At 28.3% G+C, this 24,989-nt stretch overlaps 1 protein-coding gene across 1 annotated transcript in view; it reads left to right on the top strand.

The window, feature by feature from the left end:
• Positions 1-24,989, top strand: part of LOC136987494 (mucin-6-like) — a 294,367-nt gene that overhangs the window by 147,172 nt on the left and 122,206 nt on the right. The window contains exons 31-33 of the mRNA XM_067285227.1: positions 6,663-6,813; positions 17,074-17,103; positions 23,931-23,960. Of these exons, the coding sequence (XP_067141328.1) occupies positions 6,663-6,813; positions 17,074-17,103; positions 23,931-23,960 (211 nt within the window). The remainder of the gene's footprint in view (positions 1-6,662; positions 6,814-17,073; positions 17,104-23,930; positions 23,961-24,989) is intronic.

The following is a 24,989-nucleotide window of genomic DNA, read 5'->3' as shown; positions in this document are numbered from 1 at the left end:
AATAATATCTTTCATGTAATAATAATAGATTTATACTTTTGAATATCCTCTTAACAGTGGAACAGTCAGACGTGGCACTACCACTTAGTTGTGGAGAAGAAGCACGGGAATTTTTTAAGAATTTTCCCACGCGTTTTTCTTATTTTAGTTTAGGAAAAAAATTTTAAACAGTTACGTCTAGTAAAGAAAAAATCTTTCTTTATTGTCACATGATTTTTTATATGTGGATTTTTTCGCAAAAATTTTTTGCTAAAATCATTCTTTTAAATTTATATTAAATTCTTTTGTGGTTTTCCATCCGTTACGATTTTTTCAAGTTTTGAATTTATTTTCAATTTTATATAATTTTTTAGAGTTTTAGGCATTTAAGTCATGACGATTTTTTCCAACCTGCGAATCAAATGCAAAAAAAATTTAATTGACGGTTAACGAATTTCATCCACAACCATAGATGACATAAAGGTTGTTATGTTTACAACTACGACGCCTGTCGGCCTTTCCCCCCAGACTGAAATGTGGGTGAAGGTCGTCTCGTCTTCTACTTTCTGTAGAAGTGATGTAATCAATGTAAATAAAAAAAAATTTCAGTATATCTTTTATTTAAAATTTTAAAATCCGTTGTTCAAATTTACACCAAAATATTAAAGCGGTTTAAAATATTAGCGTTTGGTAACTAAACTTACTTTACATATAATAAATTTAAATAAATTAAACCACAAGAAACAACAAAACAAAAAAATGTAGAAATATTTTTATACTCATTTTCAGAATTATTACATGTGTTATTGTCATTGACCGATATTTAATTTTTTAAAAAAATATTCATCATTGGCATGCATCAGAAAAAAAAGAATAACTTCCCTAAAACACACTTCACTGAGAGAGTCAACTTCACTCTGAAAAAGTGAACAGTCAGCAATCTAATGTGTGACCTACTTTTTCTGATATAGTAAAACGATGTAATTCACACTACAGCAATACACATAAACACTAACCATAATAATCGAAACAAATTGTTAAAGTATAAGATCTCCTAAAATCCTGCAATCGGTCTTTGACCTAGTTCTACGTTTTATCACTAAATTGGTAGAAATGTCTAAAAACATGCTTATAAACACTAAAAAACATAATGTTTTGAAATTAAAACTAGATAATTATATGCACAAATAAATTAGTAAACCTGTAATACATGCCTTCACTTATATCCAAACCAAGAACAGTCCATGCTAGTGGTCGAAAATAAATTACTTTTAAACTTTCCTTTCTGTAAAGTAGCATATTCTGAAAAACAAGTTTTAAATTCAAAGTAAGATTTCCACCTTTTTTCCGTAAAAAACAATCCAAAATGTATGGATCCACGTAATAAAACTTTATCGCAGTGAACTTCGAAAAAAACGAGAAACACAGAAACACCAAGCCAAAGTCTACAAAAATCTGCCACCAACTGATTCATATAGGGTGCTACTGTGAAAAATTTCATCACATGAAAAGTTTTTGATAAACGCTAAAAGTCTTAAATAATTCTTTCATGAAACCCGATGAATTTAATTAATACACAATAACTAAATCTGTTTAATAAAGATTAATAATTTACCATTATAATTATGCAAATTAGATATAGTAAAGATCACTGAGCAAATTCTCTGCCAACTACACGTCATGGGAAAACTTACAACGTCACCTGCCATTGAAGCTTTACATTAAACACTAAAATTTTTATATAATTATTTAATTAATCCAGTCAAATTTAAATAATATAAAATGTCTAGATCTGTTTAACAACAATTATCAAAAATATTAGAAATATGCAAATTAGATATGAGATAGATCACCGAGAAATCTCTTGCCAAGATAAAAATAGCTTTCGGTTACCTGATCACCAAGAAATAAAAAGAAATATGTTTAAAATTTAATTTTTCAGCTTACATAAACTGTACAATAAATGATTAATTCTTCGAAAGAAGTCGATATACACGAATAAATAATAATTATTTAATAATACCTTTATCCATTTTAAGTCGATATTGTAAAAATTAAGCCATCTAATTTGTGTGGCTTTTATAATTTAGAGTTTCCGAATATTTTACTGTGAAATTCAATTTAGTAAACACAAACAAAGATAAGCTATTAAATATAAACAGCACAATACAATAACTTTTTTGTAAATTGAGTGTAAATACAGAAAAAATGAATTATATCAAAGATGGGACAAACAAGCTTATATCCCCAAAACCGCTTATAATTCGTAGTCATTTTCATCCTGTTCCTACTTCGACTGTTTTATGTCTGTAAAAAGTTAATATTTTAAGATGTTCTTAGTGAAGAAAGATAAACGTATCGAAATATGATTTTCACACACAAAAAAATATTTGTTTGTCGATATTAGAAATCTGAAATGAATTATAGAATGTCCATGAAAGCATATCGTGTGATTGTCTGTTTCTTCTGTCTTATTTTGTTTTTCTACTTCAAAATAAGTTATCTTTTATAACAATTGATAATATAAACATTTTGTTTCTTTATATAACCTTCAATTACAGCTTCAAATTTTAACACATGAAGCATGTGACAAAGAATTACTATATCCATTATTACTTTATTTTGAATACACCTGAGATCCATTACATTATATTTTAACCTACTTTAAGTATTATTATTTTATTTAGAAGTCATTTTAAACGTTGTCATTACACCAAATTATGAAATGGAATGTTCCAAGTGTAAGAGTAAGAGGAGGAGAAAGCTATGTGTGGGGGAAAAATATGTTTTTATTTAAATTATAGTAAAATTTACTTATATTTACGTGAAATATCGAAAATTTTCTTCAGGAGAAATGTTTCTTGATGAAATTAATTATCTATATGAATAAAACTTTCAATATTACATTAGTTACAACGGACTGACTCTTTTTTATTATTCTTTCTGTAGTATGTCTTATTTATTGAACATAGTTTCCTCGTTTATAGCATAATAATGTGTATAAAAGCTAAAAATTCTGTTAATTTGTAAACGCAGATACTCTCACATAAAAAGCACACTGTTTTACCCTCTGTATATTTAACGTCAGTTATTCGCGATTGAATTTTTCTAAATAAACCTGTTTAATCTATAATTTGTTAGACAGAAAGAAATATTTTATGGCCTGTATTTCATATATCTAATGTTTTCTCGTGATATTATTTTAAATATCGAAAAATTATACATCTGTATTATCGACATACATGAATATTTCTGTGTGAATATTATTTTTTGAGACTTTTATCTTTCTTCACTAAGAAGATGTACTTTTATCTTAAAATATAAACTTTTTAACAACATAAAACAGTCGAAGTAGGAACAGGCTGAAAATAACAACGAATTATAAGCTCTGTTCTGGGAATATAAGCTTGTTTGTCCCATTTTTGATATAATTCATTTTTCTGTATTTACACTCAATTTACACAAAAGTTATTGTACTGTGCTGTTTATATTTAATAGCTTATCTTTGTTTGTGTTTACTAAATAGAATTCCACAGTAAAATGCTCAGAAATTCTAAATGATAAAAGCCACACAAATTAAATGACTGAATTTTTACAATATCAACTTAAAATGGATAAAAGCACTATTGAATAATTATTATTTATTCGGGTATATCGACTTCTTTCGAAGAAATAATCATTTATTGTAGTTTAGGTAAGCTGAAAATTATGCTATTGTCTTTGATGAAATTTGTTACAATTTACTAATTTGTACAGAAACATTAAATTTTGAACGATGACATTTGTTAAAATTTATTAATTTGTACACGAACATTAAACTTTAGACATATTTCTTCACATTTCTTGGTGACCACGTGACCAAAAGCTATTTTATCTTGGTAGGAGATTTCCCAGTGATCTATCTCATATCTAATTTGTATATTTCTAATATTTGTGATAATCTTTATGCAGGAAAGCCTCTGCCTGACGTAACAGTCATCTGATGGTTCGCGGGAGATTTTGCGCAGTGATTTTTTTTATATCTAATTTACATAATTATAATGGCAAATTATTAATCTTTATTAAACAGATTTAGTTATTGTTTGTTAATTAAATTCATCGGGTTTCAAGTGAGAATTTTAAAAATCTTTTAGCGTTTATTCAGAAAAACTTTTCATCACGTGATGATATTGGACAGAAGCATTTTCATTTTGTATATTGTATATGCATCAGTACAGCCCAGATTTCGTAAAGTTCGGTTTGCTGTTTGTATATTCTTATTATCTTTCGAAGTTTACTTCAATAAATATTTATTACGTGGATCGATACATTTTCCGTTGTTTTAATGGATATTTTAAGGTGTAAAGTTTACTTTGAACTTGTTTACAGGAAGAAAAGTTGAAAATAATTTATTTTTCGACAATTAGCGAAAACTGATCTTTGAATATAATACTTGGATGCAAGTGGAAGTATGTATTATTGGACTACTAATTTATTTGTGCAATTAATTATCTAGATCTAGTTATAAAACATTTATGTTTTTTAGTGTTTATAAGCATGTTATTTAGACATGTCTACCAATTTAGTGTAATTAGATGAAACTGAATAGATGTGAATATAGACAGTAGAATATGGTAGGACTACTAGATAAAAGTATTATTACGTATTACTCTACCAGAAAATGTTAGAAAAATTTATACTTTAAAAGTTTTGATTTGATAATTATGGCCTAGTGCTTTTTGTCAAAAATATTTTTCAGTTGTATTTGTAATGACAATTCCAAATTATATCAAATTCAGCTTGATATAATAATACATCATTCGAATAGTAATGGTGCTGAAATATTTATAGGATTAATTAAAGATTTCGAATTTTGTTTGGTGAAACTGAGGAAGGCAAAAGTATCGACAGTCGTATAATGAACTGAATTTAAGTAAATTAGTTGACTTTATATGTTTCGATGTAGTTTTTCGTATTATATTACGATATATGAACTTTTGATTTTGTGAATTGTATTATACTAAAAAATAAAGTTTTATGTAATTCTCTTACTTAATGATGTATTTTTAATGCTTCCGAACTAAATAATACTTACTAAATTGAAATTCAAGTTTTACAAACTACTACGAATATTATAGAAAACCGTTTTACTATAAATTACTACGTTTTATTACGTTTCACTCAAATGTTGATTTCACAAAAAGTAGGTAAGACAAGGACCGTTAGACGGATGACGTAGGCTGTCGCTTTTCCATGTCTGCATCAGAGCTCTTGCCATAGCGTGATTTAAAGAAGTCAGACCTCCTTTTTTCTGACTCGAGCCAATTAATAATATTAATTTTTTTAACCAATCAGATGATCGCGGGAGATTTAAATTCGATTGGTGTTGATAGATGGCCATCTAAAATTTCATATTTATTTTAATTTTTTCTCTTTTATCATAATTTCTCGAGAACTAAAGGATATTCCAATACAAAGTTGAAAAATCCAACTACTCGTGAAAATTCTATGACGTCACATAATTGTCCAGGTATTTTATATGAATTTTTTGCGGATATATACGTCGCTCACCACTGCGACATGATCGCCCTTGATGTATATATACGTTGCTCACTGCTGAGTGGATATTGCATTTATAGGAAAATTATTGAATTTTAATTTAAAAAAATTATAGACACATAAATTTCTACCGACTTTTCTCTGACTGTCTTTTTTTCATTAATCTCGAGAAAAAAGTTATATAAATGATAGTAGAAATGAGACGTAGAAATGAGACGTAGAAATGAGACGTGAAAAGGACAACATACGAACTTTTTGATTTCTATCAGAAGTGACATTATTTCAATACAGAAATTTTTCCAAAATGGAGTTAGGTACATAACCAACACAAGTCTATTGGAAAAGTATTATTTATGGGGCAAAACACTACTAATTTCACACAGGCAAGTGTTATATGTTATCCGTTACAGTAATGAAGTAATGGCATATCTATTTCATGCTATATCATTGTCTCAGTAATTCGGTAAATATAATACTGTATTTAAACTTTAAAACTTAAACTTTTTAAAATTATATTTGTTACTTGTAAGAGATATATTTAGATAATTATTTTGTTAACATTTTTTGCCTTTTTTTGTAATGCAGAAATTTTAATGTAGATAAAAAATTAATTGATTTATAGAAATTGAAGCAAAACTCGGGGCAGGGACATATGACAACCCCTAAGTTGGAGGTATTTGAATGTAACTATCAAGTTTTGTAGTAATTGGTCGAATGGCCTAGGAATGTATAGCAAACAAACAAACAAACTTCTCAATTATATATAGATAGTTAGATAAATAATGTGGAAGCAAAGCTGTACAGCTATAAAAAATTATTAGTATTAATTGATACAATTATAATATTAATTGTGATGATTACTATAATCAATAAATACATTTTCTAAAGTCACTTTACTTTTTTTTGCTGCTTCGCGAAAGTAATATTTCTGCAATATGAACAAATACAATATTATTTTAAATGTACTATGCGAAATTTACAAACAGAAAAATTTGAGAAAATTGAATATATGTTAAGTCTTGAGTTTAACAGAAAGTTGGGATTTTTATTATTTCTTAATCTTTGAATTAACAAGATTTTATAACAGAAAATTTTTTGATCATATAAATTTCAATAATATTTATGAAATTATTATATTTTTTCAGAAGCATGTTGTAAATACGAATATGGAAAATGTAACATATTTTTTTCCGTATGCTGTTGAAGCTGGTTTTTTTAACTTCACTGTCGAACACTCGAATAAAAGAAGCGGAGCATTAATCTTTATACTTCAGATTGAACTATTAGGATGTAAAAGTAAGTGACATATTATCATAGTATATATTTAAGCAGGTTTGAATTATTAGCCCTCCTCCCACAAGGCAATGTTGGATCCGACACATCTTGTTTGTTTTTGTTTGCACATGAAAAAATGCTAGTTTTGGGGATGTGACCATAAATTTCCCTATCAGGCAGTAGTTATCAAAACAGAGGGGTGAAAAGATAAGTCGTTGACCTACAGTTCTTCTCATAATTTAGGTACTATTAGGGCACACTCTGCTTTGGTGTCGGTTACGACACCCCCTTGTGATGTACGTTATCTTTTTTCATCATGTAGGAAAAGCCTAAAGAGGTATTTCTTGATTATATACCGTTGTTTGGCAGGTTCCTATGACAGAATATCAAGGGTTTACTACGGATGAAGAAATTCGTCAAGTATTGTTACGGCAACAGGCTGAAGATACAGATTACGAATACGAAAGAATCAACGACTCGTGTAGTTAAACGAGCGATGAAATCTTACAAAATGATGATGATGTGGAAGACACCATTTCACTCTCTGATGACACTATGTCAGATTTTTCTGCAGATGAAACTTTTTTCATGAGTGACATGGAAAATATAGAATTTAGGCGATTTAGGAACTACTTGGTCAGATATGCCTGTTTTAAATAAGTTTTCACGCATTCTATGAAAAAACATAACAACCCATTTTCCAGGACCTAAAGGTAGAGCAAAGAACCTTGTCAAGAAGAGTGAAATATTTTCATTATCTATCACTGATGGAATGATTGACCTATTGGTGAAATACACCAACAAAGAAATTGCCCGTAAAGCAGAGAGGTACAAGTGAACAGAATGGTACTGTACATCAATAGAACTGATTCAACAGAGATCAGATTTCTTATAGGCCAGTTGTACATGTCTGGGGTCCTAAAAATATTGGGATTGATGTAAAGGAGATATTTTTTTACATTTATGGTCCATCCACCTTTGTTTCGATGCATGATGACAGAAAATAGATTTGAATTTCTACTGAGTGCAGTACATTTTGATACAAAAACTACAAGGGATCTTAGAAAAAAAGCTATAAATTTGCTGCATTCCAGGAATTTTGGAATTCTAATTGTAATTTTGAAAATAAAAAAAAAGTTAGTTTCTAACTAAACACAATTTTGTAAGTTTTGTAAATGTACATATCTTCTTTAACGTGTATTTATTTATTTAAACCAAGCAAACCTGATTCACAAGGGGAAAAGCTGCTTTTTTAGCTGTGTGTCGTATATACAACAGGGCCTTGTGACATATGTCCTAATATTCCACCTTGTGGCAGGAGGGTTAGTATTGTACAGGTTGTTGAATTTAGTGTGGTCACAGGCTTATTTGAAATAGTAAACTGCACAAAATGAAAACGAGTACGGAAATACGTACATACAAATTTACATATGTATGCATAAAGATCTCTCTATATGGCAGACAGCAATATAGAGAGATCTTTATGCATCCACAGTATCCGTAGCCTTAGAGTTGCATAGCATCTCACAGACACTACTGATATTTAACCAATATTGTAAAAAAATGGACATCGCATCAAAAGCTAAAATTATATCTTTAACTTCTGCACTTTATATACTTTATAATAATTTAAAATACTCATGGATTGAAAAAATAAGCTTTTCATGTGTAAGTGAATCAACAAATGAGAAAATAAACATATCAAATTACAACTAGCTATAAATTATCTCAACTAAAACTATATGACATGACTTTTGTGTTAAATTCAAAAAAAGATGCTATCTTTCAAAGTCAGGGTAGTAAAGTTTGGTTCATGCTTTTTTCCTTAAAGTAATAGACCTATCCGCACTTCCCCAGTGGAAGTCAATAATTGTTTTATGACCTTGTAAACAAACACTCCCTTCTCAATTAAAAGTGGGTCAAATGACAATGAAATTGTTTTATTGTATTTATTAGAATGTTTATCATTAGAAAACTACTGTTTCAAGGAGTACATTCCATACTTTATTTTATTTGTTGTTAAGAAATAGTGGTGCAATTTCAAATATACCATAATTCAAAAATACATATTGCTCAAAGTATTATACAAAACATCAAAATTTGTGGAGATTGTGTAAACAGGAAGGTTGCCTGTGTGTAAAATGAACTAATGAAAAAATAATGCGTTTAAAACCAAATATGGGCACGAAGTCAAAGACACAAATTAAAACTTATTTTAAAGTTTTAATTTGTGACGTAACAATTCTAAATTCCAGAAGCGACGATGTTCAGTATCATTCGCATTAGTTTCAGAAAACTGTATTTTTGGCATTTTTTTTGGCAAATATGAACTGTCTGCTGACATAGCAGACAGTTCAAATTTGGGCAGCAGACACTGCGTCTATGTATTGTGTATGATCACGGTATTTTTTTTATACCTAGTATTTATGCAGTCTACATTAAAGGAGTGAACTATTACTGTTTATGTTTCGTTGTATCTTTTGCCCGAAACATCGCAAAGGCTCATTGACAGACACATATTATACTTCTGATACCAGCTGTGTTTTGGTGTAAACACATGAAACCCATATTTTTTCTGCACTTTGAGATAAACGCGTGCTATCACCACCATATGTGGATAAATGTGGATGGATGGAGGAAAGACTAGGAACATCGAAACTGATGCACGCAATGACCAAAATTTGTAAAACAAAACTACGTTTATTGACAGGAGTATATTTATTTCTAAGACTTAAAAAATAAAAAATAAACATCGTTGAATAATTAATTAAAAGAATTCTAAATTATATAAGATGTATAATAATAACATTAACTTTCGACACTTTTCAACTGTAGCTGCTTGGAAGCTATCTTATAATTAAAACCTATCATCGAACGACGTTTTACATCCGGTCGCACATTGATTACTTTTCAACTACCGAATTAACGGTTTTGTAAAAGTTCTCTTTTTCCTTCTGGCAACGGATATTGCGTCAAAGGTTGACTTACGTAGCGGTTTGAATGTTTAAGGATTGGTAGGACTGGAGTGCGATTAGTCGATTGAACTGTACGAAAAGGAGACCATTGAACTGAACATTAGAAATGGAAAAGATCGTGAGTCTACAGCTTGGGTGCAACTATTCGATTTTGTTGACTATTTGGTGGTCTTATTATAACCTCTTATGTTCTGTCTGAGTCAAGACATGACCAAATAAGCAACATCCGATTGAACAACAAATCATCATTCCATTGTAAATTTTATCTTTACTTTTATGTATGTATGAGTAGTTTGTCTGAAAAGAAAAGTCGTTAAATGAGAAATGTTATCTTTATCAAGATATTATTTCTTCCTTGTCGCTTTTTTAAAATTTTCTCTTTTATTAACATCTTGTTCAAAAAATTATTTAAAATATTCATTTTTTTAAAATAAAACTGTAGTGTGGGATCTTACAAAATAATGAAAAATATTAATTGTTGCAAGATTAGAAGTATTAAATGTTTCATCAAGCTATGATCGTAAGAATGTCATGTGACAATAACAAAATACGAAAACCGTGTTGTGAAAAATAAATGCAATGGCCAATTTTAAATTAATTTTAATTGATGCAGATATTCAGTAAGAGCAAAAAATAAAAGAAACAGTATTATGTAAAGATAAATTCGTTTTACATTGATATTTTGATGAATTGCACTAATTACTTCTAATTCAAAGATACAAGCAAAGGCCTCAACATTTCTGCACATTTTTTCCTGACGGATTAATTTGGCATTTGGAAACGTCCAGATTTATTCTTGTTAAAATTTCGGCACACAATGAAAAAATGTAGGTGTTGATTTTCTATGGTTTGAGAAATTGAAAAAAAGTAAGATTTTTAGATTTTTTTTAAGTCGTGAAAAGTTTATAAACGTTGTTTTGCATATAACGCAAGGCACGCAATTAACTCTATGCAAATTGCATGGCATTTTTTCGAAACGTGGCTGTTATCAATAAATGTTCAGCTTTTCACTCTTATTAACTTATTTTATGCATTGATTAATTATTTTAATATTTTTCTAATTATGAAATTTGAGACATCATACACAAGAGAAGGAAGGCCCGAAGTTGTAATATGCACTTTATTACAGATTTCTGTTTAAACAATCAGACACAAAGGTTGCTGGTTTATGTAATATTTCGAGCGACATATATATTTTTTAAGTTAGGCCAAGAACACACATGCGTAAAATTGTGTGGCAGAAAACTGAATCAAAAATCAACTTTCAGTTCAGTTTCTGTTTTACGCTTTTATGCCAGAACACATATAAGTAAAAATTCTGGCGTAATATGAAACACCACTGCCACTAACAGTGCTAATTTTATTAATTTTTTCCTCTCATATATATATCCGTTTCTACCTTCCATTTCTTCTCCACTTCCTCTGCTATAATATAGAAAATTTAAATTAATACACTTGTATTCCGAATTTAAATAAAGAACGTGTGATCTAAATACTAGTCCTATATATCGATCTATTAGACCTACCTGTTAGTTGAAATTTTGCACCTACAGCCATCCATAAACATTGTTTAAATACAGTGTCTTTATACATGACAGTGATGTGGTCGAACGGATTCAATAAACCCCTCTATTTAATTTATTTTTCGTTTTTTCGAGACCGTCACAATTATAGGGTTAGCCATCATTGCCGCCATTATTAGAATAAAAACCACGTGTCTACTTTGACGTCACAGAAAAGACTTCTTTTTATTGGAAGCATTTTGGCATAAAAATTCTACGGCGTAAAAAGTGGAGACATGCTCTACTCTTTTTACAGTTCTGTTTAAGCCAAAATTTCAGAAAAATTTTTACGCTGTCTGCTTTATACTAGATTTTACGCATGTGTTCCTGGCCTTAAACTCAATTGCCTTTTCGCTTGTTTTACGCCCTTCTCGGCGTAAAATATCATGATCACGTGATTAACAGTAATTATGGCTAGAGTTTTTACGTTTGTTTTTTACGCTGGTGGAGTCTCGTTATTATGTATAAGGATTTTTGAGACAGCGTGACCATCTCGCAAAATAAAATGAAAAATAAAATTATAGAATTTTAAATGTTAAAAAAAATTAATCCAAGTAGAATAAAACAACAATATTGACATTTCTTGTAACGAAAAGAAAGGTTTTCTTTACAGAATCATAAAACAATTAGCAGTTAGGATGAGATCTGGTCTCTTCAGCTTCACGTTCGAGAGTAATAAAGTATTACTTTTTTATGTTGAAAAATAGCATTTTCCTCTGAATTTTCACTCAAACGCCATGTTAGTTGATGTAACTTAAGATAACTTGTAGTTAGTTGACATATGATATGTTTACTTTTTTGTTTTTGAAACAAACTACCCTAAGGTGAACAAAACAATTTATTTTCTTCAACTCGAAAGCATTTTATATTGTTAAATAGTACACTAAAATACAGAAAATTTAGATATAATTGTAGTTTTTAATATATTTATAATAATTTTAAAAATTAAGTAAAAATTGCAGTGTCTTACAGATGCTATGTGTGCTTTTAAACAACGTAACTAATGAAGGAATTAGGTGTATATCACAAAGCCCTTTTTAAATAGATAAAGCTGTTTTCTTGAATAAGCTTCGCAAATAAAGAAAATTTGAAGAGTTGCACGTACCGTGAAGTTGTTTTTTATTCAATGACAACAGTGGCATGGCCTTGCCAAATGTATAAATTTTATTTTGTACTGTAAAGATTAAATGTTAAATTCTTAGATTCAATTTAAAAACATTTAAATTAACAAAACTTTGAAAAACTGTGTTCTTTCTTTTTTAACTAGTATTTTATAAAAATCTAGATTTCGTTCATCATGTGAAATAATTTTGTAAAATTCATTTGTCTTTTTCAAGTAATCTTGTTATATACACCTAAGTCTTTTCTTTTAAGGTCGTTTTTACACGGTTTATTTTTTTAACACGGTGCAAGAAAAAACCGTCTTTGTTTTTTCAATGCGTTACTACTACTGAGTTCGCAAAATAAGCCAGGAAAGTTAAAAGTAAATTCTGGGAACAGTGCAAGAAAATGAAAGCAGCAGTAGCTCAGAAAGGCCTCATTAGCCAATGCTTCGCTTATGTGAAGAAACCCCGAACACCATTTATCGAACATAAAGCAGCTGTCAATGGCCAAGATGGGCATGAATTACATGATTAACACGCAATCAAAGAAAAATGGAAGGAATACACAGAACAACTTTAAGCCAGTGAAACGGAAGTTGATACCCAAGGTATAGAAGAAGAAGAACTGATAGAGCTGGAATCAGACATCTTAGAAGAAAAGCTAGCATGGGCACTCAAACAGCTGGCCAGCCACAAGGCCCATGGAATCGATGGAATACCAGCAGAATTACTGAAACCTTTACCATTAAAACTTCTGACAGCTCTTTGCCGTAGTGTGCGGAAAAATGGCCAATGGCCAAAGAATTGGAAAAGATCTATTTTTATCTCCAAACCAAAGAAGGGCGATACCAAAGATTGCTCGAAATATCGCATCATCGCTTTGATGTCATACGCTAGTAAGGTTCTACTGAAGATCATTCAATAGACTATGTACTCAACCATAGAAAGAGACCAGATGTACAGGCAGGTTTCCGAAAACGAAGAGGAACAGGTGATCATATCGCTAATTTTCGTTGGATGATGGAAACAACGAGGATATACCAAAAAGTTCTATACATTTGCTTCATTGATTACTCGAAAGCTTTCGACTATATTGATCATGACAAATTGTGGAAGTGCCTAAAGGAAATGGGTATCCCGCATCTCTTCCAGATCATACGATCGTTATTTACTGGACAAGAAGTTACTGTAAGAACGCCATATAGTGATACAAACTGGTTAAATATCAGATGGGATACACGCCAGGGCTGTATCTATTCACCATCACTATTCAATCTGTATGCAAAGGTGGCGATGAGGAAAGCAGATTTCAATGAGTCTAACATTGGAGTGAAAATTGGAGGCAGGACCATCAATACTCTCCAATATGCGGACGATATTACGCTGCTTGCCGAAAATCAGGAAAACATTGAGCAGCTGCTTCTCAGAGTCAAGCACAAAAGTGCAAAGGTAGGACTGCTTCTTCACTTCAAAAAGACCAAAATAATGACTACTGCACGGAATACGGAAGTCAAAATAGTGATCAACGGTGAAGAAATCGAGGTAGTGAAAAATTGCATATTCTTTGAGTCCAAAATCAACCGTAATGAAGATTGCAGTCCCGAAATCAGAAGACGCATAGTCCTTGGACGAACCTAGATGATCATCGTGAACAGCTTTTGGAAGAAGAAAGATATCTGCGTCCAAATTAAATGCAAATTAGTTAAAGCGATTATTTTCCCTATTGTCATATATGGATGTGAAACTTGGAATCTAATGGAATCTGACAGGAGGAGGATAGATGCTTTCGAACTGTGGTGTTAGAGAGACGGCTTTTGCGCATTCCATAGTCAGCGCGAATCACCAACAAAACTGTCTTAGACAGAGTCCAACCGAAATCTTACTGGAGGCCCAGATAACCAAACAGAAATGGTCATTTTTTGGTCATATAATCAGAACCAGCTTCCTTGAGAAGGCGATTGTACTGGAGATGGTTAGCAGGAAAAGAGCTCGAGGCCGACCAAAGAGTTGGTGGCTCGACACAATCAAAAGTGACACTGAATTATCTATAACGGAATTGAAGGAGGCTGTGCAGGATAGAAAGGCATAGAAAGCTTTGATCCATAGAGTAACCGAGAGTCGGACACAACTAAACAAATAAGAGAAAGAAGACACAATTTAAAAATTATCATCAATGTAAAAAAAGGAAGAAAGAGAGTTTACAAAAATAATTTATTAGTTCAAATAAGGTTTCAAGTGTTGCATCATCCAATTAGATCATTTCTGAATTAGCCACATAACATTTTAGTCAGAGGAAGTGCATAGCATAAGGTCGTGCTATTAGGAGCATTAAAACAATTTAAAAGGCAGATATGATGTTTTACGTTTTCGGTATGTATTTTAATTAGAATTTTTACAGTAGATTACGAGTACAAAATATCTAATCTTAAAAAAAGGAAAAGAAAAGCTATTTCGTTAGAAACAAAAATAAAAATCTTGGACTATCTTGTGGGCGGTGAAAGTCTAATATCTCTGGGCAAAAGAATTGGCTTAAAACTTGGTGAAGAGGGAAAAAATAATTTTTTAATAATTGTTCCAAGTGTAGAATGCGTTGGAAAATTTAATAATTTGTTCAGCTGGGTACCAAGAATTCTACGTGCAAGGAACTTGCAAAACCAAAAGAACGAGAGAATATAAGAGATTTTTGGACAAAAAAAGTGAATACTGCAATAACTTTTAGAACGTAGTCAATCCATTCAAAATGGAAAAACGTTTCCCCGTTATTACTAATGGGGAATCGATTTTTATTGGATTCGCATTTGGCAGATTTGGTAGTTCTCACTAGCGAGGATAACGAATATGGCCAACTTGGTCATAATCATATGCGATTATGTATCATGTAGCGACAAATAATAACTAATATTTATTTTTCTATTGAAAGGGTTAATTTTTTATTTCTGCAATATTTATTTATTAACTCTATTTTAGTTAGAATATAACTAAAATGTATATGAAATTTATTTTGCTATCAATTATGTACAGCAAATGTGTTTTATGTTGATAAGCATGTACTGTACTGTACAAATCAGTATAACACTTATGTGAGAGTCCGAATCGATCGACAAAACAAATATTTTAAAATTTTATCATTTCATATTATTTTATTTATTTTTTCGTTCATTATTCTTCGTTCTCTGTACAAATTTCGACATCGGAAACAAAAAGTCGAAAATTTTTTTACTGGAGAATGACTATTTTCTTTTCCAAAGTTTGGTTCCTCTCCCCGTGGATTTTGAATCTGAGTCAGGGGAGAAGTAAGGACAAAATTCGTTAATTTGCGAGAAATGTAACGTGACAAGATGAAATGAAAAGAGGGGCGCAAGGACAGAGGGATCGTTCGTTGTTCTAGCATCAAGCCGAACTCGAAAGCCTCCGAGTCCCAACGATGTCTCACCGCCGCTGACGATCCGATTATGAACGCTGTCCGCAACTCCATCCAATTCACCGACGATCCCCTTGACGAGGATTGACGACCAGTATTCCGTAAACTGTCTCTCGGGTTAGTAACCCCCCGGTATTAGTACGTAGGGCCAATACATTCATATCGATGTTAGCATCTGTAACCGTTCTCTTTGGTTTATTAATAAATTCTGTTAGTTGTTTAATTGGTGTCATTTATTCGAATATCGCCTCTGTCTTATCGACGAGCCCATGCTCTTCCTCCACTCAACCTAACAAACAATTAAGCCAAACATCTCGGGACTATTAAACTCCAGACTGGAAACTGCCATCTGTCACTGTGGGCAGGTCTCACCGACCTGTTAGCCGAGAAAAGGAGGTACAACTCCATCTATCTCCCGGGTGAACCCACACTTATTTTTTGTCCCTGTTTACATGAATTTTTCAATGAAATATTGTATTTTATTTCAACTTACATGCTTTTATAATAACTTGGAACGTATCTTTTTAATATAGAAAACACAATTATTAAATGCTTGTTTACACGATGTTCAAAAAGTGTTTATAAATATCTGGATTCTTCAGTTATGCCGGCTTGGGCGACCTGGACAGAGGAAGGAGAGTTATTTACTTCTACTGAAAAGTCTTACTAATAATCTTTAATGTTTATATCCACAACTGGTCACTACTGGTTCAAGTCGATTGTTTATTAATTCGAAGCTTCCGATGGAAACTGCATGTACTCGACAAGTTCAGAGGCACTTGGCGGAGTACTGGGACGTCGATTACAGTTCAGAAACGACCAGGCGAATTTTCTGGTTATTCTTCGTTCTTCTTTTATTTATTTTTTGGGATTCTGTCTTGTCTACTCCGATGCTCAAATTTGCTAAGTTTGTGTCGGGATCTGGCTGTTAGTTCAATCTCTGATTTTTACGAGAATTTCTTCGATGAGTATTATTTAGGAAGAAAATATTATCAAAGAAAAAACCTTGCGCCATAGTATTTGTCATCTCGGACTTAAATATATCTTTTTTACAATTATTAAATTCTCTAAATTAAAAAAATTCTGGCCCAGGTTCTGACAATATTTCGCCATACGCTATAAATATATTTTAATATATTTTTAATTCACTTCCACTATTATAAAAATGTTTATAAATTTGTGTTCAGTGCTGTAATTACATTGTAATTATTTACTTTCAGTTCAAACTTTATTTTCTGAGTCATCTACAGGTAAGTTTTTTTCAATTATAATTGTTTCATTCATAATTTAATACTATATATTACCACAGTAAAAATTTCTGATATCAGTTACTCAATATTTTAAAGAATCTGTTACTTATCATATGAAGATTTGTATGAATATACAACTGTTACCATAGTATAAAGACAAGAAAGTGAGATCAAGATTTGCATAAAGAATAAAGCTATTGCTTTTAGTTTTTATCAGATTGTATTTAAATATTTTTCTATACAACTTTTACAATTTCTGCAGTTTACCAACACTAATGACTGATTTTTCGATATTTTCTTTCATTACAAAATATTGCTGCAAAAATTCTAATTTTCTACAGATTTTCTGTAATAATATTTGTCTATTCGTTCATATGTATATATGTCTCTTTAATCCAAAAACAAAATCTGGTGGACTATCTTAGAGCCTTAAGGTCAGGAACTTCCATTATTAAAGAAACAAGTTACATAAGCATTTTGGGCTTATTTAATCTGTAAGCCCTCTTCAGTACTATACTGAAAAATTGTGAACTATCAGTAACATAACAGAATATTACTCACGTAAGCATTTTTTTTAACATACCCAAAGTTTGCACAAGGTTTTCTTACATTAATCTATCCTTTCATACACTAATATAACTCTTTTGTGTTTTATACCAGGTAATATTCCTTTATTTAAGTAAATAATATAATAATGAGAACATCTTAAAACAAACAGTAAAAATTGAAGTAAACATATTTGTATACAACACAAAAGAAATGACAATTGTTTTATTTACCGTACCTTTAAAATGGGCATATAACTTGTTACATAAAATGTTTTAAATAGGTTTTAAAGTTCAGAAAACTATTTTTATCATAACAGTAGTTGGGAAATCAATTGTAATTAAAGTAACTTTAAAATTGCTTTACAAAATATACACTTTTAAAAGTTAATATCAAAGCAGTAGTAGTGGTTTGGGCCATACTGATCACAAAATTAATTTTCTAATTACAAATTTAAATTAAATTAATTTTATTTTAACATATTTAGAAAATTTTGAGTTCATTTCTCTAGTTTTTATAAAACATCTTGTAACAGTAAAGCAAAGTTTAATTAACATATTCTTTCTAATTATTAAATTTATTATTATAAAATTAATTTGCATTAATAATTTTTACAATTTGTTCTAATATGAAGAGTAAATTAAAACATGACAACTTTAAAAAACAATAAGACAATGTAAAATACAAAAATAGTTCAATATAACAATAATCTAAATTATATTTCTTAGTTATTTATTAAATACCTATACAATGTATTTATTTTTAAAATATCTGTTTTTGTTTAATTAAGAATTGTTCGAAAGATAAATATCACGAAAAGAACATTTCTTTAAAAAATATTTGTGGTAATAATAATTTTTAAAATATTATCCAATCTTAGACACCCAAGAAGTTCGATGTCTAAATAATTGTAGTTCCATTATAAAAATAAAAATTTTTATCTGTCCATTTTTTGCCAATTTATCAGAATTTAGGTACCTCTAACTTTTCAATGTCAAATGATAAAATTTTTATGTTATATATTGTTTCGGTTAAGTTTAAAAAATTAAATTCAATATTTCCTCCTTGTAATAAATTATATTGTACTTTTTATATAAGTTAAATAAAATTTCATATACCTTACTATGACATTTCCAACTTCCAAAATTATGATTTTTATATGATAAAAACATCTCTTGTAAGAAACTTCCAAATTTAACAGATTTTTTATCTCGTGGTGATAAATTATAAAAAGTAATGAATTGATTATCAAACTTTACTGAGCAGTAGGAAAATTTCCTTGTTGCTTGGGAAAGTACATTTTTAGATTAGTAGAATACAAATTATTAAAAAATTTAACAGAATGGTTGTAATGGTTGTTTTATAATCAATTACATTTTAGTTTTACTTCGATGTATTTAACAATAAGTTAAATTACAGTTTACTTTTTATATTAAAACAATAATAATACAACGGTATATATAATAAACATTATTTTTTCCAATTTAATTTGATAAAGAAATGTAATGAATTTATTACAAAAATCTATCTTTCCAAAATTGTTTGTATGTCTTGCTACAAACACAATTTGTCTACATAAGGTGTTGAATGGAAGATTTTCGTCTTAAATCGTGTTTGCTGATAATTGATACTTTTTAACGGAATGTACATAAATGTTTATTACAGCTTCTATAGGACAGTTTAATGTTTTTATGGCAAACAATCGATAAGTTGAATTGCTTCAAAATCTATCAGCATCATATTCTGTAATTTTATATAAATAAAAATTAGGATTGATATTATTTTATATTTAATAAGAAAATAACGAAAAGATTTCATACATAAATATTTTTTACTGACTATACGAAATGTTTATTGATATACGAAATTGTTAATGTGAAATCTATAAAAATATAATTTTTAAAATTTATATTGTAATTGAATTGAAATGAAACTTGTTTTTAAAATTTACAAAAGTTAGTTACTATAATGAAATGAAAGTAAAAGATATATTACAAGAATTTTACTCGAATTGTGCAGTAGCAATAGTGATAATAATAATAATAATACAAATGGTCTTTTTTCAAATCAAATTTATACTGTTTGATCCAACTTATTAAACTTTGAATTACTATACGGTTTATACTAAACCATAATTTCTTTGAAATAATATTTATTTAACTGATAAACTCTAATTAAACATATTAAATTTATAAAATAAAACTCTGAATATATATATATTTTTTAATTATTAACTCGTCTCACCTCAATGTAAATTGTTATATATCAACGAATTTTAAGAATAAATTTTACAACAATAAGGTAATTTATTTTAAAAACAACTTATTTATTTAAACTAACTAAAAACCTAATAAAATCGTAACACTATCTGTATTAGTTATATATTATAGTACATACAATTATATTAGTTTTAAATACATTTTAAAAATTTATATATAATACGATTACATTTATGTATTTAATATTAACTTATTATCAATAATATTATTATTTTAATTAATTTCTATACATTTAAATTTATATTACTGAGTATTTATTTAAATATAATTAAGAAAGAGTTTAAAGAATATCAAACTCTAAGAAAACGAACCACTGATTTTAATTTTTTAAAATTTGTTTTTCACATGATAGATATAAACCCTACAAATAATTGCTGGATTCTTATGTCTAACTATTAACTTTTTAAAAATAATAGATTCGTTATAAAAATGAATTTTGGTAAACTTTTCAGTATATCTATAACATGACATATTTCTGCAAGTAAGTGAAGTAATAAACTTTTACTGACTTTAAGTAAATTATTCGTAATTCAGAAATAAATTATATAGCATCTCGAAAACTCTATAACTCTCTAAAATTTTGTTTTTCATATGATAGATACAAACTATGCTAATAATTGTCAAATCTTACCGATTTTTTATGTCTAACTGTTAAACTTAAAAAAAATAATAATAGACTCATTGTAAAAATCAGTTTTCCCGAACTCTAGAATATCTTGTTACAAACCTAAACTCCCAGAACTATATGTTAAAAAAGATTTTCACTGTAAAGCGCAAATGCCTCAAAATCCATAATCACACATATTAAATAATAATAATAGTAATAAATGCTTACCTTCAAAACTTATTAAAACAGAATTCAATATCACATGAAACTAATTCAGTAATATTTCAAAATAAAAAGTTATAGGAAAAAAATTATGCATATATTAAAATAATAAGTGAATGAACTTTACTAAAGTTGCTAATTATGATATATCCTTTTTTCGCTGTTTTTGCATTAAGAGATGGTATGAATACTGGTTATAAGAGACTGGTTCAATATTTCGCCGAGAACTTCTTTTGCAAGAACCTCTTATACAAGATCATCCTCTTTGAAAAGTAAGTAGTTTCATTTAAAAGTTTGCCTCTGACTTAGACCTAACTCTAGATAAAAGTAAATCTTCGAAAAATTCACAAGTTTAACATCAAGAAATATAAGAGAATCAATTTAAGCTGGTAAAATTTAATGCAATGTACGACCATTTAGACAATTGTGTAAATGTTTAAAATACGTCTTATAGAGGTTTAGTAAAGTTCATTGACTTATTATTTTAATATATGCATAACTTTTTCCTATAACTTGTTATTTTGAAATATTACTGATTTAGTTTATTACTTCACTTACTTGCAGAAATATGTCATGTTATAGATATACTGAAAAGTTTACCAAAATTCATTTTTATAACGAATCTATTATTTTTAAAAAGTTAATAGTTAGACATAAGAATCCAGCAATTATTTGTAGGGTTTATATCTATCATGTAAAAAACAAATTAAAAAAAATTAAAATCAGTGGTTCGTTTTCTTAGAGTTTGATATTCTTTAAACTCTTTCTTAATTATATTTAAATAAATACTCAGTAATATAAATTTAAATGGATAGAAATTAATTAAAATAATAATATTATTGATAATAAGTTAATATTAAATACATAAATGTAATCATATTATATATAAATTTTTAAAATGTATTTAAAACTAATATAATTGTATGTACTACAATATATGACTAATACAGATAGTGTTACGATTTTATTAGGTTTTTAGTTAGTTTAAATAAATAAGTTGTTTTTAAAATAAATTACCTTATTGTTGTAAAATTTATTCTTAAAATTCGTTGATATATAACAATTTACATTGAGGAGAGACGAGTTAATAATTAAAAAATATATATATATTCAGTGTTTTATTTTATAAATTTAATATGTTTAATTAGAGTTTATCAGTTAAATAAATATTATTTCAAAGAAATTATGGTTTAGTATAAACCGTATAGTAATTCAAAGTTTAATAAGTTGGATCAAACAGTATAAATTTGATTTGAAAAAAGACCATTTCGTATTATTATTATTATTATCACTATTGCTACTGCACAATTCAAGTAAAATTCTTGTAATCTATCTTTTACTTTCATTTCATTATAGTAACTAACTTTTGTAAATTTTAAAAACAAGTTTCATTTCAATTCAATTACAATATAAATTTTAAAAATTATATTTTTATAGATTTCACATTAACAATTTCGTATATCAATAAACATTTCATATAGTCAGTAAAAAATATTTATGTATGAAATCTTTTCGTTATTTTCTTATTAAATATAAAATAATATCAATCCTAATTTTTATTTATATAAAATTACAGAATGTGATGCTGATAGATTTTGAAGCAATTTAACTTATCGATTGTTTGCCATAAAAACATTAAACTGTCTTACAGAAGCTGTAATAAACATTTATGTACATTCTGTTAAAAAGTATCAATTATCAGCGAACACGATTTAAGACGAAAATCTTCTATTCAACACCTTATGTAGACAAATTGGGTTTGTAGCAAGACATACAAACAATTTCGGAAAGATAGATTTTTGTAATAAATTCATTACATTTTTTTATAAAATTAAATTGGAAAAAATAATGTTTATTATATATACTGTTGTATTACTATTGTTTTAATATAAAAAGTGAATTGTAATTTAACTTATTGTTAAATACATCAAAGTAAAACTAAAATGTAATTGATTATAAAACAACCATTACAACCATTGTTCTGTTAAATTTTTTAATAATTTGTATTCTACTAATCTAAAAATGTACTTCCCCAAGCAACAAGGAAATTTTCCTACTGCTCAGTAAAGTTTGATAATCAATTCATTACTTATGATAATTTATCACCACGAGATAAAAAAATCTGTTAAATTTGGAAATTTCTTACACGAGCTGTATTTATGATATAAAAACATAATTATGGAAGTTGGGAATGTCATAGTAAGGTATATAAAATTTCATTTAATTTAGTTAAACACAACAAATTATTTGTAATCGTAATTTAATCGACATCGAAAATTAATTTTGTGACTAAGATTTTTCTTGAAAAATTAATTTACTTAAAATTTGACTGGAATAAATTCGCCAAATTCCAACCTCTTTCAGATAATTTTACTATCTATTTGATACATAAGTTAGATAGAAAAGAAGTTTTAAAATACCAAAAATTAAAAACCGCAACTTTTTGCAAATTAAAAGATTACTTAAACTGGAATTTTGTTTCTCGTTACCAAACACTTGACCAACAATTCATTGACGAGTTCCAAAATCAACTTTCTTGGTATCACATTTAAAAATATCAAAAATTAAATCAAGAATTATTTTCAGCCATCGTGAAAATTTATTTCCGCACTTACATGCAGAAATATGTCTTACTTTAGATGAACTGAAGAAAACACTCGAATAAACTGTAACCTAAAAATTTTTTCAAAATAATATCAATGTTATATTATTTTGTGTGGCCAAATATCAATCAAGAAAATTAATTTCAGTATTGATAATAATTTTTGTTTTAAAAATTATTTGTAATCTGAATTTAATTTACTCGACAAATTTTAATTAATTTATCACTGTAACTTAATTTTATAGTAATATTAAAATAAATCTTAAAAATTAATTTTGTGATCAAATCTTCCTAATATTGTTAAAATAAAATTAATTTAATTCAAATTTGTAATTAGAAAATTAATTTTGTGATCAGTATGGCCCAAACCTCTACTACTCAAAGTTACTGTGAAAGACATGATTTTTTCAGTGGATTGATTAGAATACACCTATCTGCTGTATCAATTAAAAGAAAATCGTAAATTGTGGAAATGATTTGTTTAGATTGTTATTGAATTTTGCCTCTTGCAATATCGAGTTTTCTGTAGTTGAAAATTAATTAGTTGCAAAATTTTAATTTTTAATTTCAGAAACAACAGAGTTTACAAGTGTAAGTTCAGGTAAGTAAATTTTAATTTTTCTTCCTATTTCAGAAATATCCCTGTATTGACATACATGTATTTTCTCTTAAATGTAACTTTATATTGCATTATAATAGAAAGCAAGAGAAATAAACTATATAATTTATTGAAAAATAATCGACATACCATGAAGTAGGCATGCAGTAATAAAGAACTTCTTATTAAGTAGTAGTGATAAAAATGCAGCAACGAATTATAGTTTTTTCTCTTAGAAGCGTTAATATTGTTTTTAACATCATCTATTATAAAAATATAATTTTTAAATATTCTATCTCATTTATTATTATAAAATACAAAAAAGGTTAATTTTTAATGTATAAAGATGTTTTATAAAAAATTGTAAATGTAAATAAAAAGTAAAACATAAAATGTCCATTGCGTATATATCACTTCACATCGAGTGAAGTGATATGCAATGGACATTTTATGTTGCTTTTTCTATCTATTCACTTCACCTTTAAGCATTAAGATTTAGTAGATTGTATCTTTGTATTAAAGAAATCTTAATGTAAAATTTCAGAGAATTTTTACAAAAAGCAAGAAAGTTCTTGTTTACACAATTTACTTACACTAACATCCATAGACATAGAAAAAACCCCCAAAGTTTCTTCTTTGCATACTTTTTGTTTTAAAAATTTTACATGTGTAAAATATTTTACAATGTTTTAAAAATTTTACAAAGTTTTTCAACTCTGTACACATTACAATGTGTACAGAGTTGAAATACAAAAAAATGTTGCGGTTATCTTTTTGACCAACTACCGTATGTTAACTATGTTATATATAACAATCAGGAAAATAGTAAAAATAATTCACTACAAATGAGAAATGTAGAAATACAATCTGAAATCAGTCAAAACTAACGAATGACAGAGGTTGCCTTATCATTTTTTAAAGTGCAATATTTTTGATAAAATTGTTATTTTTGTCCTTAGTCTCAAATGTTGTGGTAAAAAGTGTTCAACAGCGTTATCCAGGATTGCGCAAGCCGATGGTTCTGTTGTGCAA

Source organism: Centruroides vittatus, unplaced genomic scaffold (assembly GCF_030686945.1).
Source record: "Centruroides vittatus isolate TY-2023 unplaced genomic scaffold, ASM3068694v2 scaffold_2342, whole genome shotgun sequence".
In the NCBI taxonomy this organism is placed as follows: Eukaryota; Metazoa; Arthropoda; class Arachnida; order Scorpiones; family Buthidae; genus Centruroides; species Centruroides vittatus.
This window is presented reverse-complemented; position numbering and strand designations above follow the sequence as displayed.